Genomic DNA, 20,768 nt, shown 5'->3' on the forward strand with positions numbered 1-20,768 from the left:
AATAAGAATAGATATAGAATCAAAACCGATCATCTTTAATAAAAAAAATCTAAATAGAACTTCCATTGAGCTCGCTAGATTGTTGCTTTCCTTTGAGTTTTAGAGCTCTGATTCACCAAATACTATTAAATCTTAACTCTAAATATCAAACTATATTAAATGTCAGCACAAAAAAAAAAAATCTATAATGACCTCTCTCAATATACAAAATATGAAATGTGAATATTAACATATACTATCTCCGTCACACAATAAGAATCCACATTTGATTTGGCACGAATTTTTAAAAATATAAAGAAAAATGAATTAAAAAAGTTAGTGGAGTAAGATTCTCACTTTTATTTATTAGTTTTATAATGAATGTGAATGAAATGAGTTAATAAAATGTACTATGACCTACTTACTATTTATAATAAAAGTAAAAATGAACTCTTATTGTGGAACGGACTAAAATGACAAAAATGGACTCTTATTGTGGGGTAGAAGCAGTATATGTAAATAAAGAGTATAAAAAGAACCGGAACATGCATATAAAAAGAAATGGAAAATATATATCTTCAAATCTATGCAGAAATTAACAGTAAGCATTAATTGCAATATCAAGTCGCCTCAGTTTCAGAAGCTGCAGGGAATCATTAAAAGTTATTTCACTGAATAAGGAAAACAGCTGAGTATTGTTCTGAAACAGGTTGCGCAGTTTTTATGAAAAACACACATTTTGTTAAAAAATTATTCTTTTCTACAAAAACCCCAGTAAATCGGTGATTGCTAATCAGAGGCGAATGGAAGCTCTGATGCAACCTTTCGTTGGTAATTCCCTTTTTTGTCATGCATTGTTTCCATTGCTCCAATTTGGCCATTTAGGATTTTGTTGTTGTTGTTGTTGTTTTGCAATCACACATATATAGTAATTGGGGGATTTTGCCGTTAATTTTGCATGTTTGTGTTTGCATGCAATGGTTTATATATATCTTATTAATAATCTGCTTAGAAAATGTGTTCAATTTATAGGGTTAACCCCCTTCCCCCTTTAGAAAATGATTAGCTCAATTTAAGGCTTATGTTTGGGGAGCTAGGCAAAATTCTATGTGTGTTTCTCTGTTTCTTTATGTGTTCTCTTTCTATTCGTTGATAGGAGGTATTACAATGGCATCCCATTCAGAATCAGCTGCAGAAAAGGGTGGGTTAAGATGGGCGGTGAGCCCTACAGAAGATATGGTGCAAGCGTTGTTGGAGACTTTAGTTGATCATCTTTTGCCTTTGAGAGTCTCTAGTGTACCTCCCTCAGAAGATGTTCAGATAACTGTTGCCAAACAGGTCACTGTTAATTTGCCTCTTTTAACTCTTTGCATGAGATTGTGTAGATAGATCATTAAGAGAGTGGGGGATCGGTCTTGAAGGAGCAATGACATTTTGAACTTGAACATAAACAGTGGCCTTTCTGTAGTCCTATCTTGAAAATGTCGAACTTGTATTTTGAAGGACTGTTATGCAATACAAATGTATTGAAAATTTATACCCAATATATCTGTTTTGCTTTCGTTCATGGGTTCTGATGGCATCTGCCCTTTTTCATTTTCATTGCACCAGATGCATGCAGTTGTTTTGCTGTACAATTACTACCACAGGAAGCAGAAACAGTAGCTAGTATTCCTTGAATTTGTGGATTTCTGCAAGTTGGCCATTGTCATCAGGCCTCCTCTGATTGCGTTCATGAAGATGATGAAGGAAAGTGAACCGCAGGTGATGTATGGTACTGAAGACCGGCTTTCAATCACTGAGAGAGCAATTCAGTGTGCATGTGATACTGCTCTAGGTTTAGACGCGTCTAGAGATTTTCCTAAGATGGAAGGATGGCCAATATATAAGTTGACAGTGCTGCTAATTGATTCGAAGAAGGAAAATTGTATTCTCCAATCTGATGCTGTCACTGAAGGTGCATTATCACTTATTCAAAAAGAGCTCAGTGTGTCTATCATTCCTCCAGAACTATCAGCAGGAAATAAAGTTGGTAACAAGAGGAGGCGAGATAATTTGTTAACTTTTAATACAGAGTTTCTACAGCTGGGGTATGATGTTGTGAAGGATGTCACTGATATGGCAATTATCATGTTCTTTTATGATTATTCTGTCAAACTAAAAAATTCTTAATGTGAACTACTGAACTGCTATTGTCACTTTGAGTGTTCTCCTGCTTAGTTTGCTATAGATCCTTCTAAAGTGATTTTCGTAGAAGTAGCATTCTTTAAAATGAATGAATATCATTTGGTAATTTATGGATAGAAAAATCAAAGATAACTCCTTAAGCCAAGCAGATATTACATTTATAGGAAAAATGGTTAAGTATAAACTCACAAATTACCTTTCTCTAGAAATTATCACATATGTTGTCTTTACCAATGCATTGTTAGCCTCTGAATGGGTAATGCAAAAGAGTGCATGATATACCTTCATTTTGGATAAACTTAAGCCTCACTTTTTTTTACATGGAACAGGAATCAGCAGTTCTGAACTTGAGGTCTTGGAGACCCATGTTACATATTCCTTAAGTAAAGAAAAGTCAGCTGCTTGGTTTTATATAATGCAATTCCGTGGATCATTCGATGAACACAAGCAAGTTCCTCTTAAGTTTCTTGTTGAGTGGTCAGTCCTGCTGTGCTTTCCAGTGGCGTGCTACTCATTGTGGTGTGATATTTAAACGACTTATTGATGGAAATTCATTGATTGCTACTGTTGCTTAGTCTCAAAGAGGATGGGCTTCCTTTATGCCTCTTCTTATGTCAAAAGAACTGTTATGCAGTAAGCTTTGTTTGACTTCAATCACCCATTTTCTCTGTAAAACTAAATGTTAGTTTAATTCTAGTTGTTAGCTCAAAGAGGATGGCCTTCCTTTATGCCTCTTTTTTATGAATGACACTAATGGACTGCTGAGAGGAGGTTAAGTGAGTCTGGAACATTTTATTGATATTGTGCTTAATTAGAAGGTTGGTGCTACCGTGTTAGTCGGCATTCTGATAACTAACAGATTTGCATATTTTCAGTGTGCAGGGCCCGTTAGCAGAAAAATGTGCTAATGGTTCGTGGAAAACTACCCCCCTTATCAAGTTATATCACATGCTTCCTTACATGGGGATAATCTGGTGCTGGCTATCGAGGTACGGATAATGATAATCGGTTCACACATTCTTCTTCTACTTCTGTTGATGTGTTTGTTATTAACATAAATGGACCTGCCGTTTATAGTATGGACATGAAAATTGTGTAATTGTGTGTGTGCATATTGAAAATGATTTTATTTGAATATAGCTTGTTTTATCAATTGAGCCCATGTAGATCTGTAAAACATTATGTAGATAGGTGATCAGGTCTAAAAATTATTTACCTAATGTTTATGTATGAGGGGAAGTTTCAGAGAGCAGTTTGGAAACTATTCATGTGTGGGTTTTTGTGCAACATAATAATCTTACAGTTCCTTTTTCAATGTTGTCATCATCTAGTGATTGTTGTGATGTACTATATGTGAAGATGGAATTGAAATATTCTCGGCTCTCATAATTTATTATTGACATTTATATTTGAACCAAGTACGCAAAATCATTAATGTATTGGTGGTAATAGCTTTGAACTCTCAGTTTCTATAATGGAGGAGAATGTTCATTGATTTCACTTTCAGTTTAAGAAATCCTATGCTCAAAGCATCATGAGCAGCTGTAAACAAAATCAGTATTTTTTTTGAGATACAATGGCATGACTTGAATCATATTGTCAATGACAGGCTGGAGATGGGAGTGACCTCTTCTGACCAAAAAGAAGGACAGAATCATTATAGCAATAACAAGTTTTTCGATTCATCTCCTGGACAAGTAGCTAGTCCCATTGATATCTTTCAGGGCACAGAAAGATATGTTAATCTCACAAGCAAGTTCATCAAAAGATTTGAAATTCTGGATTGTCAAAATGGAGATCTTGAGAACTTAGCTGATGGTAGTGAGCAACCCGACAAGGGTTTATCAGCTAGCCTTTCGAGAGGCGTGTATGAGATGCCGATGAAAGTTAATAATGCTATGGAGGAGATTGAGAAAGGGTGTGATATTGCAGATCCTACTACATAGGTGGCTAGCACAAACATCCTTGAAAAAGCAGATGCTGTGAGTGATGATCCTGTAACTGATCCTTCCATTCAACTGTTTGGAAACACGGTGGTAGAGGACAGTTTGAGAGAGAAGTTAAAAGAAAAACATGTTGGTGATTCTGGTAAAAACAACGAAAGGAGAACATGTCCTGAAAATTTAGATGAAGAACGAGTTGAATGTTGCAAGGTTATATTATCTAGTCCTCCAAGGTTGGTGAAGACTACAAATAGAAACGACTTGTCTGATACTTGCACAGATAGTGAAGATAACGAAATGCGAAATACAAAAATAAGAGTTTATTACCATAAAAGGATGAAATATACAGTACAACTTCAAGAAGCTGTACCAGATATAAAGGTAAGAAACCGACTTTACTATGTAATATATTCTTATGTGGTGATAGTGGTTTCCATTAAATGCAGAATTTTAACTGAAATTGTAAAAAGTTACATGCTCATCAAAATGGAAAGAAACTCATGTGTTTGCAGTAAATGCGCGGTGGAACCTGATGATTCACACATGATTTGATAGAAAATGTATAAAACAAAACATACACTCTATGTAGTTTGAAGTGTCACAATAGTCTTTAGTGATATTCTGTAGTATCTAGGTGCATGCTTAACCGTATCAATTTTTATGTGACTGATAGTTTAGTAACTATCATGAAAATTGGTCCAGATGGTTACATGCACTACCAATACTTGGACAATTCTCTGTGACTATATGCACTTGTCATCTGTCTACCTTCAGCAACACTTATGGATTTTTACTTCTTTTAGGAGAATATTGGACTTAGGCTCCCAAAATGGAAACCTTTTATTTTTTAATTCCAGATTTGGTAGTGGCGCGTTTCTGAAGCTCGGCTTTAAAACTGAGTAATGCGTCTTTAGTCTTGCCTATAACGAACACGACTTTAAAGCCAAGTTTCACAAACGCGACTTTAACTGAACTTATAATCGAGACATAGGGTTTTCTCATCATTCTGGCGGCGCGAGATGGAGGCAGATTGGAGGCGATTATAGGCGATTTTCAGGCGATTTCCTCCGGTAAAAGTTGTCTTCCTTGCTATTTATATGTATTGTGATTATTATATTGCTATTTGTCCACTTCGCCTTCCCGAATGAGGAGAAACCCTCTGCCTTGATTATAAGTTCAGTTGAAGCCGAGTTTGTGAAGCCCGGGGCTGAATTCAAACTCGGCTTTAAAGCCTGAGTTTCCGAAATGCGGGAGCCCCAAATCCAGAAATAAAAAAAAGGCTCCCATTTTGGGTGCCCAAATCCTATATTCTTCTAAAAGAAGAATAGATCCCACTCTTTTATGTTGGAATTAAGATTGAGCTTGAGTTTCAGTGTACTTATATATGCCTTTAATGAATTTACTAGGAGGATATGGCAGGTTCTTTACATTCAAATCTTACTAAAAAAAGAGATGAGAAGGTATGTGGAGTTGAGGGTTATTTCACTAAGACGTGCAACCAAACTGGTGGTACTTCATCAGGGGACCAACGAGCTCCGCTTGAGGCTAAAACTAAGCACAATGTAAAAGTACAAGGTCCTTTGGATTCTCTTAGGTCAAATCAGCCTCAAAGAAGATATGAGAAGGTATCCAGAGATGAGGGTTATCTTACTACCATGGATAACCAAACTGGTGCTGCTTCAAATAAGAACCAACGAGCTCAACTTCAGGCAGAAATGAAGGAAAACCAGCTAGTACTGTTTCCGGATAATTGTATGCTCGATTTAGGAGCACAGGCTACATCAGCTTTGGACGTGGTGCAGAGTGCATCAACACTTATTTATAGAAAAATACAAGAACTGGTAATCTTCTGATAATTTTTTTCCATGATCTCTCTTTCAATATGCATTAGCTATGCCATGCTATCTATCAGTATTTACTACTACTAAACTCTGAAAGATTGGCTTCTCTATCCATATTTAATACTCTCTATACATCCATTAAAACATTGTTTATTACTTTTTGGCATGAGTTTTAATAAATGTTAGGTAAGTTTGTAATAAGTGGAAAATGGTGCCCCCATTTATTATTGGGGTATCCTATTTAATTCTAAATATAGTAAGGAGAAAACATAAGGGTTAGTGGTGGGGTAGTTACCAAAAATGGAATTGGAAATGTTTTGAGGCCAGATAATAATAGCAAATTGGGCAATGTTTTAAGGGGTGGAGGGAGAGTATAATTTTATAGGGGCTGTTCGATTTGCAAGATTATATCTCCTGATTAAACAAGCATTATGTTTGGTTCATGAGATTGAATCTCACAACTTAATCCTAGATGGATAATCATGTGCTAATTAGTCATAGCCACCCCCCCCAACTAAAATAATCTCACAACTTAATCCTAGATGGATTATCATATGATAATTAGTCATTGCAACCGAATGGCTCCTAAAAGTTGGACAAATAGCTCGATAAGTGTATGACTTCTGATTCATATGCATACAAAGATACTCTGGTAACAATACTTACCTTGGCAGTACTCCCAACTCTGCAACACGGTGGATGAACTAGCATTATGTGAAGATAATTTTGACAGAATATTGGGTAAGTTACCTTTTATACCTTATTTATCAATGGCGGTTGTGTCTATGACTTTGAGATAATTCTCATTTTGCTTGTAAATTCATGTATTTGTTTTTAAAGTTATTCTCGTGACATAAAGAAAGATATGACATGTGCAACCAAATTGTTGTTTATATGCCCTATTTTATGCTGCTAACCGGTTAAAACTTTTTATGTAGTTTAACCACAGGGAAAATGAATAATTGAGTTTACCTAGTTATGCTTGAATTAATTTATGGCTTATTGCACGAACAAACAAATATCCATTTTGTAATAAAATTGTAATTTAGAAATCCTATGATATGAATTACAGTTATGGTTAATCCATGCTATAAGCATTGTCTACATAGAAAGTAAAATTTATGTCATTTTAAATTTAGGTGGAGACGCTGACTTGGCTCGTCAATGTATCAATTCTATCATTAGTGGTAAGTTTCACTCACTAGTGGAGAAAAAAACACAAGTCCACCATAATGGTAATCGGCCAGGTGAAAACAGAATTTCTCAGCATGGGAATCCCACCAGATTATCCGAAGTCTATCTTCCTGGAAAGTCATCATGTCAAGTGAGTCTCTTTCTTCGGGGATTTATGTAAACTTTTCTTTTTATCTGCAGAAAGGAAGTCATTACAATAGTCATAAGGTTCTTATGTTAATGATCACGAGAACAATTGTTGTAGTATCCTGCATTAGTAAGCTTATCATTATTCTATTTGGGTGATAGCTTTGATTTACAATACATAAGACAGAGTATTTCAAGGATTAGATGATGTGACAAACTCACAAGTGCTCAATCCATTTAAACTTTTGGTGTTTACTTGAAACTTCTGACACCAACTTAGCATTACATAATGTAATAATGTAGACAGTCTCCATAAAAGTTTTTTTTCTATTCGATGTGATTTGGTCCCTAAGTGGTCCTTAAATGTATTTCTCTATTCGATATAATTTGGACATCATTATAGTTGTGTATGCTAAGTGCTATAATTGTCCTGGAAATGGAATTGCTCCTGCATCTCCCATGATTGGCGTGAAGTGATTCAGTTGATGTATTAACATTGTTGCTCTCGGATATTTGGAATTTCTTTTCCTTTTGAACTACTAATTTGTTGAGGCAGGCTATAGTTGTTGCAACTGAAAATTAGTTGGTCTCTTCGTTGTGATAATTCCACCCATTCTATTCATCTGGTCTCATCTGAGACTTATCCTATACTTGCCACTTATAATCATTCCTAAGACCCATTATTTTGAAATTTAGCAAAAATTTCTTATGCATTTGAACTACCAGCTGCTTTGCCGTTTTTCGTGTCATTTCCTACATCGTTAATAATATTTCACTTGATAGGATTTGGAGTATACATGTCATAGGAATGACTTCAGAGAGCCCCAGTTTCAAGTTATACCTTCTGATGGTGAGACATGGTCATCTGATCCTTTCCTTCTCAACGAACTTCTTTTTACTGTTTCTTCGTTTTCACTGTTCGTGATGTCCCACCACTTCAATTGCTATTTATTCTTTTGGCAAATTGTGAAGTCTTGATTGTTTTTGTAGGTGGATTCCTGTCATCTGTGACGGTGACAGGAAAAGATTTCAAGCTTCATGCAAAGGGTGGTGTAGGGTCTCATCCTCATGTAGCGAGGGAGACCGCTGCTGCTAAGATGATTTCTGAAATGCGCAACACTTGGTATGAGTAAGGGTTTAGTGGTCTTAAATAATTCAACTAGGCTGAAACTTTTGTTTTCGGTTCACGGAACCCATAACTGGTACCTTCGGGCACACTTAGTTTGAGTAGAGTTTAGTCGGGGATGAAGGTTCGATGAGATAATTTGCTAACTACGATGCTATTAGGTTTTGATTGTGTTGTAAAAAAGCTTGAACACAAGAAGTTTAGCTGTTTATTAATCATGAAATTAGGTTTGAAAAAAATAAATTTCACAAGAAAATAAGCTAGTTTAGTACTCTCTCCGTTCCACTTAAGATGACACACGTTCTTCAATTTTTAGAAATTTTCTTTCTCCAATTAATACACACAACCACTTATTCTCTCCCCAATTAAATATCTAACTCTCTTTCTTTCTCTATTTAATATTTACACTCATATTTTCTATCTCTAATTAAACACATTAACCACTAATTCTTAAAATTTGGTGCTGACTAAGAAATATGTCATCTTAGCCGGAATAGAGGGAGTACTAAGTGATTTTTCTCAAAAATTTAATATGCTACAGTTTTTTTATAATGATAATAGTAGATTCTGTCTGTCTTTATTTAAGATACTTCAAATAGTTATTTGGAAATAGGGTTGTTGGCCTTTAGGATACAGAGTAGCCACTAATTGTGGTAAGAAATATAATTTCCCTAAATATGTCAACAAGTTAGACTTTTTCAACATAAACATATACTTGTATTGGTATATAATTAGTTGTAACGAGGTGTACCTTCACCTCCAACTCATTGCCAGCGCATTGAGGAATCGAAATCTATCTGTATGCTTGCTAGTTCACGAGTTAATATTTTATCTATTTAACAGCATAATATATTTATATTATGAGAACTAGGAGAGATGGGTGATGATAGAACTTTTTTAAGTTAGAACGTAGAACTATATTAGTTTTTAAATACATTGATATCAGTTGACATTATAGTTTTTGAATTAATATGATAGGACCTCAACACCAGCAGCGGTGGAACCCACCAAAAAACAAAAGCTCGGGACTAGAACTCCTGCGGTGAAAGAGACCGCAGCAGCCACGTCTAAAGGACCAAAGAAGACTCGGCCTAAACGGAAGAAGCCCACGATGTATAAGGATTTTACTTCATGATAAATAAATCTTTTTGCAAACTTTATCTATTTGTTTTATTATCTTTTGGATATTTTCGAGCTCAATTAGTTTAAATTTAATTATATCTTCTCGGGTTTTCTTATAGGGACGTCCCAACTAATGCGCAGCCAACATCAGTAGAAGACGGACTAGCCGACGCACAGTCAACTCCCAAGCCCGATGCAATCAAGGATGAAGCCCCGAAGAGTTATCGACCCAGGAGGAATAGCGGGCGGCCCGCTAAGTACAAGGACTTTAGTTTTCATTAAAATAATTCCTTGGAATTGTTTTTATCGTTTTTTGCATTATTTTCAGTATAATCATTGAACTATGTTGGGATTAGATTTATTCAAATATTCTTGGGTTTTCTTCTTGATTCTTTCCCAAGACGTAAGAGTCGAATCAAGCAGGGTCGGGTTCTATAAACAATAAAACCCATTAGAGGTCAATTATTGAGAAATAAAGATATTCTTTCTTCTCACTCACGGTTCTCTTTGTTTTGTTGTCTCAACTTGGGTTTGATGTCTCTTTTCTCCTTTCGATCGTTCAGTTTGTTTATCTCTCGCTAGGCAAAGTTAAAGCCTACTTTTCTTTTTGATTCTTTCCGGAGTTATAAAAGTCGAATCAAGCAGGATCGGAATTCTATAAATAATAGATCCAATTAGAGGTCAAAATATTGAAAAATAAATCTTTTATTCTCCCATTCACGTTTTTTCCCAACCTTAGCACCTCAACTAGGGTTAACTCTTCCGTCTTTCATATTTTTGCTCAATCGTAATGTTAGGTGCTTCTTGTGCAGTTCGCTGAATATCAGTTTATGAGTTTATATAAATTTCTGATTCAATCTCAATAACTGATATTAATACATTAGAGATATGATTTTTAGTTCTCGAAGTTCTCAATTTTTTAAAAAGTTGTCAGCAGAATAACTTCAATGAAATCTAATAGTATGTAACTATTTCAGTTTTAAATCTAACTAAGTAAACAAATTACACTTTAATTACACCATAGTAGAATATGTGTTTATATTTTCCTTCTGGCCGCCTAACCAGTAAGCATTGTGCAGATTGCGGGAAAAAAACAATTTAATTATTCACTAATAATATGACATTATTATTGTCATATTATCTATATTTGTTTGTCCCCCTGTGATTTAATACTAGTACAAAATACTACACACATTTCACTAAAAATAGACAACCGATTTTTTATTTTTTGAAAACTCTTTTATCAAGATTATCATTATATTTTAAATGTATAAAGACTCAATTCACTATTTATTTAGCCAACGCTAAAACCACCATCACATTTATAACATTTAATTACTCTTTAATTAATCGCTATACAATTTCATCCCAAAGAAACCATAGCACATGTAATGGACACAAGTTTTAGCAAATGCACTTGGAGTTTGAATGGATAATTGGTACTCCTTACTAGGAGTGACACTATATAGAAAAAGTATGATTTTTTGGTAAATAAAAAGTGCTTAGAATGTTCGAATATAAGTAGAATTTGATACTCTAGTATCTTCTAAAAATGTGCTTTATTTTTTGATACACCAAATAGCAAATATAGTAATTGTGCTGTAATTTTTAGTGACTGATGAATTAAAAAAGCACTACGTCAAAGCTAGCTAGCTAGCTAGATGAACTAAAAAAGCCAAGGCTATATAATTTCTTACTAAAATAGTCACACTTGCACCCTTATTAAGGTGGTGCATTAGAACTTTGAAACGGTTGACCATCACTTATAATTCTCTCCATGATTATTGTAAAGACATACTTCTATATTATGTATTCATGAAAAAACCAACTAGCCACTAAAAAATCCATATTTTTTTTTCTTTAAATCATCCCCGTCAAGAACTTCAACTACCTCCCATCCTCAGCCCCACATTCCAAATCTTGAGAAGCTCTCAAATTCCTTTTCTTTCTTCCCTTTTCTCTACATATACTAAATACCATCCTTGATTAACATGCAAGTACATCATTTTTCCTCTTTACCCCAAAATAATCACTACTATCAAAATTCAATGGAGATGGAAAGCGTTGAAAGTTGGAGAAAGGAGAGTATAAGCATCCAGCTAAATCAAGGCATAAAGCTTTCCAATAAGCTCAAAAAGGAGCTTCATCATCATCACTCAAACTCAAACTCAAGTGATTGTGAATTGTTGATTGATAAAATTATTTCTTGTTATAACAATGCATTAGAACTGCTCAGTTACACGGATTCTCTTCACAACGGAGATTCGACTACTTTGCTTGACTTTAGTCCAACAAGTGAAGTTTCTGACCAGGACGTTAAGGATCATGTTCCTAAGAAAAGGTACATTCTTACCACATTGATCGATCAATTATGTCTTTTTTTTCACTTCTTTTTTTTAGGGGGTGCCTTTTGTTTGATTCAAATTTTTGGTTTTGTAGAAAGAGTTTGGAGAGATGTAGTGAAGAAGTGCATGTTTGTTGTGGAACAAGGTCAGAAGATCAGCTTGAAGATGGATATAATTGGAGAAAATATGGACAAAAAGATATTTTGGGGGCTACTCATCCTAGGTGAGTGATGGACATTATATATCAATCTTAATTTGTCATTTTCTTGATTTTACTGTCCACTATAGTCCATAGCTAAAGTCTTAATTTGTCATCGATAAATTTCTTCATTACAAATAGTATATTTTCACGTAATTAACACAATATCCATATTTGATTTGTCCCTTCCACACTATAATTAAAGTTAGAAAAATGAAGAATAATTAAATATGAATATGGCAGATCGTATTACCGGTGCACTTATCGGCATACGAGAGGTTGTTCAGCGACGAAACAAGTACAGCGAGGGGAAGACGACTCTTCTATCTTGAGGATCCTCTACAGAGGAAAACACAGTTGTGGTCTAAACCAGAGCAAACAAAACGGTGTCGTTAGTGCAGAAACCAACGAAGAATCCAAACAACTGAAACCTGAGAATGTTGCATCACCGCCGTTGATCATGTCAGAGCCAACATCAATGTCCACGTGTCAGATCGATCAGAGCTTCCAAGATTCAGAGACGTTTCCGGTTGGAGATTTGGATTTCTTTATTGATTTTGGTGCTCCTTTTTTTGAGGTCTCGTCTGACTATATCTCATATGTTCAACAAAACAATATTTGATGCTAAAGCAGAAGGCTTTACATGTGTTTGAGTTGAGTTGGAGATTAATTCATTTGTCATGCAAAGAAAAGAAAATTATTTGTTGATAATTGATATGCATACAATATTGACTCTTTTTCTTAGTCAATGTTCCAATTATATACTGAATTTCATTTTTTTATTATGCTCGCGATATTTTACAAACGAATATATTTGTAAGTACATTTGTGTTCGGAAAATGTGCTCGCTAATGGTTTACTACTATTTTAAATTTTAGGGTTCATTTTGTAGCTCGCGAAATCCCGTTTTCTAGTGATCGTGAGAATGTGAAATAAGTGAAAATAATACATTCTCGATCTACATTCTAAAAATCGTTCTTAAGTTATGTAGATAGAAATTATTCAAATAAAAAAAATTCTTTATTGTAAAAGATTAAAGAAACATGACAAATTAACACAATATCACCTACAGTAGGAAGAATAGAGTAAAATTTGTTAGTATCATCTATGTTCACATTCGTGTACCAGTATTTTTTCACATGATGGTCACTCCCAAATTTTTGGAAATAAAATTTTAACCTGCTCCATTAAAGGAGAATCTATAGGTATGGCCCAATGGGCCGAAACGTTTCAGAATGTTCGGTTAATAAACTACTTATGTTATAATTATACTTAACTTGCTCCTGATGAGTTTCATTGATAAATAATGGCAACTATGCAAGTCATTCATCTTTATGATTTTATACTCCATATTTTTGCTATTACGAGACAAAGCTTTTTCAGTGTATACACCTAAATTAATAATTTCAATTAACGCTCACATAATACTATATAATTATTCTATTTTAATAACTTAAAATCTAAAAAAGTCTTGTGTGGATAATTATAATGTGGCTCTTTGTTTGTTAGGACAAGTGTAATGTAGAGACTATTTAGGATCACTTTTTTTGTTTGTACTTGTCTTATTTTCAGATAGAAAATGATCTCAAAATGGTTCGTTTTAACTGTGGATTCAAAATATTAAATAAAATAATATAGTAATAAAAACTAACTTAATAAACAATAATGGTAGCACTAACTGCAAATGAGTGTTGGTCGCGGACAGTTATTGCAAAATTTGACACAGACTTACCAATTTTTAGGACAGTGATTGATGTGCCTAAGCTAAGACAATGGAAACCACACACCTTACAAAAGCGGATCACAAAATACTATCCACGGTGGCCCACTATAGCCCAAGCCCATATTCCCAACGACTAAACAGTTATGCCCACAAATCTATAAATACCATTATTATACTCCTCCGTTCCTCAATACTACTGCTACTTTTTAATAAAAATCGGACATATTTTTTCTCACTTATTTTATTCCCTCTTCATTTCTCTGTTTTTTTTATTTTCTACTTTATTCTTCAATTATTTAACTCACTTAACACCATTTAAACCACGTGTCAAAAAAAAAGCATCCACCATTATGAAACGGAGAGTAAAATTAAAAATAAAAAATTAAAAAAATAAATTACTATAAAAACATATTTTCTTTTTGTCAGTCCAATACAAATAGTTCATATACATTTATGACAATAATTTTCTCCTTCTCTATTACTTTTACCAATTAAGCATTAAAATCCGTGTTAATACGAATGATCTATTTTGCATGAGACGGATGGAGTAAAATATAAAAATAAAATAAAAATAAAAGATTCCTTATCACGCCCTTTGTGCAATCCAAGGGCTATATTTGGCCATATCTCCTTCTCTCGAAATCATACTCTAAAACATTCCATTTTTTCTTTCAAACTTACTTTTTGTGGCCCTAATTAATTATGGAAAACAACTACAAATTCCGATCCTTTTTTCACCGTGGTTGTTGAAATTAGATATAGCTATAACTATTTATTGAATAAGTTCTGAAACTGTAGGTATGATAGAACAATTATGAAGATTATTACATACTATATATAATATGAAAACAATAATGGGAAAAGATACAATAATAAAGAATAGAGAAGTGCAGCTTAAAAACATGTCACTTTCCCATAAAACAACATTATTACTTTCCATTTCGGTAAGTAACAAACGGTAAAAATCAATTTCAAAGGTGAAAAACAGAAAACGTCGCTTCCGTGTATATATATCGTAAAAATAGGCGAATTGTAAGGTACAACCATGTAAGGCGAGGGTACAACCGCAGAGAATGAGAGCTCTTTACTAAATCGTTAAAATCAGGTGAAAGTGAAGCAGGGCTCTCTCATTTCACACAAGCGCCGTCACATAAACCACAACCACTCACAAAACACACACTCACTGCGCATCTCCTCCGCCGGCGCCACGCGACGTCTTGTGGATTGCTGATTCCACATCGATCGTTGACCTAGGGCTTTTCTAATTGTTTTTATTTTTGTTTCGGGGGTTTGATGGCGTCGGAGGATGTGAAGACGAGCGAATCGGCGGTGTCGAAGATTGTCAATCTGGCGGAGGAGGCCAAGCTGGCCAAGGAGGAAATCAAGCCTACTAAATATCAAGTTTACAGTATCTGCAAATCTCTCGTAGCTGGTGGTGTCGCCGGAGGAGTGTAAGTTCTCTGTTTTCTTTCGATTTTTTTTAATCTCTGTGGATGTGTATATACGTAGTCATTGAATTTTAATTTCATGTTTTTCCTTTAGGCTTATGGAGTAGATTTTGATTATATGTTTGACTGATTCAGTGAATGCCTTTTCAGAATTGTTTGTCTTTCGTCTAATTGCATGAAAATAGGTTTTTTTTTTTTTTGTTGTTAAACCCTTTTGTATTTAGATTGCTGATCCTCGGCAGAGATTTTAAAGAAACTCCGATTTGGAATTTCTGTTTGTTGCTCTTTATTTATGACAGGAAAGTTTGTATTTTGGAGACATAACACAGAATTAGCTCATTAACGGAACAGATTTCGTGCTTAAAGCATTTTGTTTTTGTTTTTAACCTTTTTCGGTAATACTGAAACTTTAATGATGCTCTCCTCTACTTTTGAGGAGCATAATTGAGGTGGAGCGGGAATAGAATCTGTGGAGTAGTTTTCATTATCTATATAGACTGATTTGGGAGTAGCTTTGTTGAAAAAAGTGATGCTTGTAATTCTAGCTTCTTTTCGTGCTGGTGCAAAACATCTGTGGCTATATCAGTACTTGACTAGAATCCTTGATGCATGTCTACTGCAGGTCGCGAACTGCTGTAGCTCCTTTGGAACGTCTAAAAATTCTGCTTCAGGTAAAGCGGTGCTAAATTCAAAATCTTTTTCATAACCTTGTTTTACTAATTGCTTAGGATTTTCTGGATGATGTAATTTTATTCTCTTTCTATGTCAGGTTCAAAGTTCTCAGAATATAAAGTACAATGGTACTATTCAAGGATTGAAGTATATATGGAGAACTGAGGGATTCAGGGGCTTATTCAAAGGCAATGGCACCAATTGTGCTCGGATTGTCCCAAACTCAGCAGTAAAATTCTTCAGCTATGAGCAAGCATCCAAGTATGCTCCTGTGATATCACATGATTTTCATAGTATAATTTCATATCTTCTGTCTATAGTGTGCCTGAGATGTTGTCAGTAAGCTATGATTCTCATTATATTTTTTATTTTTTGGCCACTGAAGTATTAGTCACTTTGTTTATGTAGTTTTTTAAATAGATATATAGGTTCTGTTTTATGTGTTCAGAAATGTTAAGCTTTTTATCAACATGTCCTTTTTGGTTCTAGCATGTCTTATCCCCTGGGAAAGAGTTCTGAACTTAAGTTTTCTAGTAGCTTTGTATTGGTTGTCTTGCTAATGAGATACAGTTGGGCGGCCTAATCTGAACATTGATAGCTATATTTCATAGAACGAGTGTCTGTCTTTCTTCTTGTCACCATTTGAGTTTGTATTTTTGGTTGCAGGGGTATATTATATGCATATCGGCAACAAACAGGAAATGGTAAGTTCATTATGCTTATGCTGGTTTTTGTAACTTGCTTTCTCATGTTATCCGATTATTGGCATTGTAATTCTGAATACCAAACACTGCCAACCTTTAGAACGTAGGCCCTAAACCAATATTTTAATATAGAATGGTCTATCCAGTATCTAATAAATTTCATTAAAAAATTGCCTTTCCTCTTCATTTAATTATTTTTTACAGTACTTTTTTCATTTTGGGGGTTGGGGGTAATACTAGCTATCTTAAAACTTACATATATTTTCTTGCTCCTTAATTGATGGCATAACATTCGTAGCGAGGTCTGTGTTCTCAAGTATCGTACGAGTAACATGAGATTTTTTATGGTTCGTTGAATAATATGTGGAATTGATCTTATAGAGGATGCTCAGCTGACTCCTCTTTTACGCCTGGGTGCTGGAGCTTGTGCTGGAATAATTGCCATGTCTGCCACATACCCAATGGACATGGTTCGAGGCAGAATTACTGTACAGGTATCATGGGGCCTCAGTTTCTTTAGATTAAAAATAGGTAGGCTATCCTGTTTGTAATTATTTATGACAACTTTTTATTTTTCTCTACTGCAGACAGAAGCGTCCCCTTATCAATATAGGGGAATGGTTCATGCATTATCCACCGTGCTTCGAGAGGAAGGCTTCCGTGCCCTATACAAGGGTTGGCTTCCTTCTGTTATTGGAGTTGTAAGTGCTGAAACCATTAATATTTTATGTTGTGGTAATTAACCTGATAGTTGGTGGTTTAAGTTTGGTTGTCAAGGAGACATACAGAGTTTGTCCATTTCCAAAGAAGAGAAAAAATTAGTCTTAGCAAATCGGCCACTAGAAACAAATTTACCATATCAGAATTCCAGTACTTAAGCACTATATGACCGAGTTAAACTTAGGCTCAAGAATTGAACTCGCTTCCTGCAATTGCTTTTTAATTAAATGGCCATCTCATGATATACTTGGTTACAGGTTCCGTATGTTGGTCTCAACTTTGCTGTGTATGAATCCCTTAAAGATTGGTTAATCAAATCTAAAGCCTTTGGGCTTGTTGAAGAAAATGAATTGGGTGTTGCAACAAGGCTTGCATGTGGGGCCGCTGCAGGCACAGTTGGACAAACTGTTGCCTACCCACTCGATGTCATCCGTAGGAGAATGCAGATGGTTGGATGGAATAACGCTTCTTCAATTGTCACTGGTGACGGGAGAAGCAAGGCGGCCCTTGAGTACACAGGCATGGTTGATGCTTTCAGGAAAACCGTGAGGCACGAAGGCTTCAGGGCATTGTACAAGGGTCTGGTCCCCAATTCGGTGAAGGTCAGTAGTCTTTACACTTAAAACACTGTAACCTCACTTACAAAACTAACATGATACTAAACTCGAATTGTTCTTCAGGTTGTCCCATCGATAGCTATTGCATTTGTGACATACGAACAAGTGAAAGAGTTGCTCGGGGTAGAGATTAGGATATCTGATTGATTCGTCTTGTCAGAGTGCTGAGACGTTCACTCTGTTATTTTTGTCTCGAGGAGAGGAGGAATTAGTGTTAGACCCTCTTTGCAGAGAGAGAGGGAAGCTGCGTAGCGTTCTAACTTGTGTTCATATATCTATCTCCTGTGACCAATAGTTCGCTCAGTTGAAATGCTGTCTCAATAAGATAAGTGCAGAAGAATGAATGATGCCAATAATAGCTTCTCTGTTTATGCTTTTGGTTTTATACTGTTTTGGGTGAATCCTTTCGTTTTCCTCAATGCCATATGTTGAGGGTTTTAGCTGACTGAAATATTTGGTTTTTTTTATATCAGTTTTGCATTTTTGCACGCAAGTATTTCATTATTGTTGGAAACAAACATGATGTATGATCATACATTGGGGAGTGATACATTTTCTGATAGCTACAAGCACAATAATTCTTCCCTGTTGACTCAAACATCGACTTAATGAATAGAGGAGAAACATCTTACCAGCTATGAGCCGAGCTGTGCTTTGTCGTTAATGCATTTGGACTGCGAACATAACATGTTGGTATCGATTGAGTCACCGATAAATAAACACGGTTGATACGAGGCAACACTATCTAATGCAAAATTAGATGGTAGGCGATGATGCATATATGATATATCGCTCTATCTACATGGGTGTCTATAATCTCCTTGACGCTTCACAATCTTCTGCTGTGCCTGAAAACATACAATCACTTTTTCATTAGTCGAGTTTGAAATTTACAACAGAGGTAAACATTTCTATTTTCGTTTCATCTAAAAAACTTTGCTGTTTCATTCTCGAACTAGTTTTAAAGCAACTATTGCTAATTTGAGAAAGGAAGTACCTGCAGTCTCTGATCTTGGCTTGAATCTTGGACGACTGGTGCCGTTCAAGAGCACGGCTGAATCCACCCACCTGGTTGCGGAAATCCGATCTCGATCCACTGGTTTTACCTCGGATTCCACTTTCTCTCTCCTCAATTTCATCCAAATTCAGACGCTGCTCATCGGGTTCAGACGATGAGAGAGCAGAGAGGATGAGAGCGATATTGAGCGCGGCGATAATACTTTCGCTGCTCGTCTCCAAATCTTCATCGATCTTCGCCCTCTCCTCGTTGAACTCTTCATCCACCACGTCTCTCTCCGCCATCTCTCCTTGTGATCTTCGCTTTTAGCTGCTTTGATCTAATCACAAAACAAACATCAGTTCTGGTGAATTTCTAGGGCTCGTTTCTCATGAATATTTTCTGGAAAATCAACAGGAAAGATGTGAAGATATTTTTTACCTGTGATCAAACTGTAGCTGTTGAAATGATGGGAAAATTGTTGATAAAATGTTGGTCTAAACTCCGTACCTTTTTTATAAGGTTTATTTAGAGATTTAGCCTTTGATTAACCTCTTTAATTATTAGTCTAATTGGATTTCAAATTCAAAATCTTAGTTACAGTCATTAATTTGTTTCTTTTGTAGGATATAGTATACATTTCACCGCATAATGATAGAATCTTAAAAGCTCAACTATATTTAAGGTACGTTATCATTTTCTTATTTTTGACTACAGGTGGGATATCCTTGTAGCACAAGTATTTCACGCTAGTAGTTGAAATAGCCATAATAATATAGATTTTTTTATTTTAATTTGTAGAGCCACAGCCACTCTTTTATGCATATTTTAATAGAAGTAAATACTATCCTACCTACATGGCATGGGCGTATTTGGGCACTCTCATTTACTCCAATTAATGGTATTAATTTATTATTTTATAGATCTATTCGAATTCTACTACGAAATAAATTTTTACTAGCATAATTAATTTTCAAATTGCAAAAAATAAATTCTACATCATAAATAAATAACAAAACAAATCATTTTTTATTTTATATATATAATTTTAAAAATTAATGACGTCAATAATAATTTAAAATAAAACTTCCATCGAAGAGAAGCAAATGAAAGGCTTTCATAAAAATTCTCGTAGAATCGAGAATGAAGTTTTCATTCCGTACATGCTCTAATGAATATCAACGAGAATCAGGAAAATGCAAGATTCAAAATAAATGATTCAAAAATGGAAAATAAACTAATAAAAAAATGGATACACAAGAAAAATAGAAGAAAAGATAAAAACAAATTTTTTTTTTGTTTTTATCTCGATGTTTTCTAACGTTTTCGATAAAACCTTCTCAAAAAAGTATTTTAACAACATTTTCGGTAAAGTATCAAAATTAAATTAAATGTATAAAACAATTTTTTTTTTAATATTGACGGAAAAGAGGATTATACTAGGAGTAGTCAGTAGTAATGCACATGTTAAGAGGTTAGTATAAAATTTCTCCTTTACCAAGAGACAAGTCGTATTACACTGCACCTAAGTTTTTTAGTAGTAATTGGTAGTGATCTGTGATTAGTGTTATATAATAAACACTTTGGCCCAAATTATTGTTGTTTCAACACTATATACAATAAACATTAACATTATTTGAATCGATTTAGTGATAATATAGATATTTCTAAGGTTAAATGCTAAGTTCACATTTTGATTTTAGTCTATTACACACAGTACCAAATATTAGTATTTCGTATGCATGCCAATTTTGCAATTTGAACAAAAATACTCATTCATGTTATTTGAGTTCCCTAAAAAATATTGTTAAGAGTATTTCACCCG

At 34.7% G+C, this 20,768-nt stretch overlaps 3 protein-coding genes, 2 long non-coding RNA genes and 1 pseudogene across 6 annotated transcripts; 4 read left to right on the forward strand and 2 right to left on the reverse strand.

Annotated features, from left to right (window-relative positions):
• Positions 1–539: 539 nt before the first annotated feature.
• LOC125220934 (uncharacterized) lies at positions 540–8,403 on the forward strand (annotated as a pseudogene). The gene is made up of 11 exons (XR_016134630.1): positions 540–810; positions 1,136–1,317; positions 1,591–2,086; positions 2,487–2,643; positions 3,042–3,155; positions 3,776–4,490; positions 5,516–5,950; positions 6,625–6,691; positions 7,090–7,274; positions 8,054–8,120; positions 8,261–8,403. The product of XR_016134630.1 is annotated as an uncharacterized LOC125220934 (transcript).
• On the reverse strand, positions 7,194–12,631 carry LOC148933559 (uncharacterized). Its single transcript, XR_016134631.1, has 3 exons — positions 12,512–12,631; positions 12,316–12,426; positions 7,194–7,318 (listed from the first exon to the last, which is right to left on the reverse strand). It is a non-coding gene; the product is annotated as an uncharacterized LOC148933559 (long non-coding RNA).
• Positions 11,418–12,806, forward strand: LOC125185326 (putative WRKY transcription factor 53). The gene is made up of 3 exons (XM_048081849.2): positions 11,418–11,859; positions 11,958–12,086; positions 12,306–12,806. The coding sequence occupies exons 1-3, from the start codon at positions 11,510–11,512 to the stop codon at positions 12,682–12,684; spliced, it is 858 nt and encodes a 285-aa protein (XP_047937806.1). The 5' UTR covers positions 11,418–11,509; the 3' UTR covers positions 12,685–12,806.
• A 2,027-nt stretch (positions 12,807–14,833) lies between these two features.
• On the forward strand, positions 14,834–18,434 carry ADNT1 (adenine nucleotide transporter 1). Its single transcript, XM_048124200.2, has 8 exons — positions 14,834–15,236; positions 15,856–15,904; positions 16,003–16,166; positions 16,572–16,609; positions 16,991–17,103; positions 17,197–17,310; positions 17,587–17,931; positions 18,010–18,434. The coding sequence occupies exons 1-8, from the start codon at positions 15,079–15,081 to the stop codon at positions 18,091–18,093; spliced, it is 1,065 nt and encodes a 354-aa protein (XP_047980157.1). The 5' UTR covers positions 14,834–15,078; the 3' UTR covers positions 18,094–18,434.
• A 100-nt stretch (positions 18,435–18,534) lies between these two features.
• LOC125221888 (uncharacterized) lies at positions 18,535–19,539 on the reverse strand. Its single transcript, XM_048124201.2, has 3 exons — positions 19,385–19,539; positions 18,944–19,283; positions 18,535–18,794 (listed from the first exon to the last, which is right to left on the reverse strand). The coding sequence occupies exons 2-3, from the start codon at positions 19,246–19,248 to the stop codon at positions 18,776–18,778; spliced, it is 324 nt and encodes a 107-aa protein (XP_047980158.1). The 5' UTR covers positions 19,249–19,283; positions 19,385–19,539; the 3' UTR covers positions 18,535–18,775.
• LOC148933560 (uncharacterized) lies at positions 19,338–19,822 on the forward strand. The gene is made up of 2 exons (XR_016134520.1): positions 19,338–19,465; positions 19,570–19,822. It is a non-coding gene; the product is annotated as an uncharacterized LOC148933560 (long non-coding RNA).
• Positions 19,823–20,768: the final 946 nt, after the last annotated feature.

This window comes from Salvia hispanica, chromosome 1, assembly GCF_029641045.1.
Source record: "Salvia hispanica isolate PSC_SH4W2 chromosome 1, Shi_PSC_v1, whole genome shotgun sequence".
NCBI lineage: Eukaryota > Viridiplantae > Streptophyta > Magnoliopsida > Lamiales > Lamiaceae > Salvia > Salvia hispanica.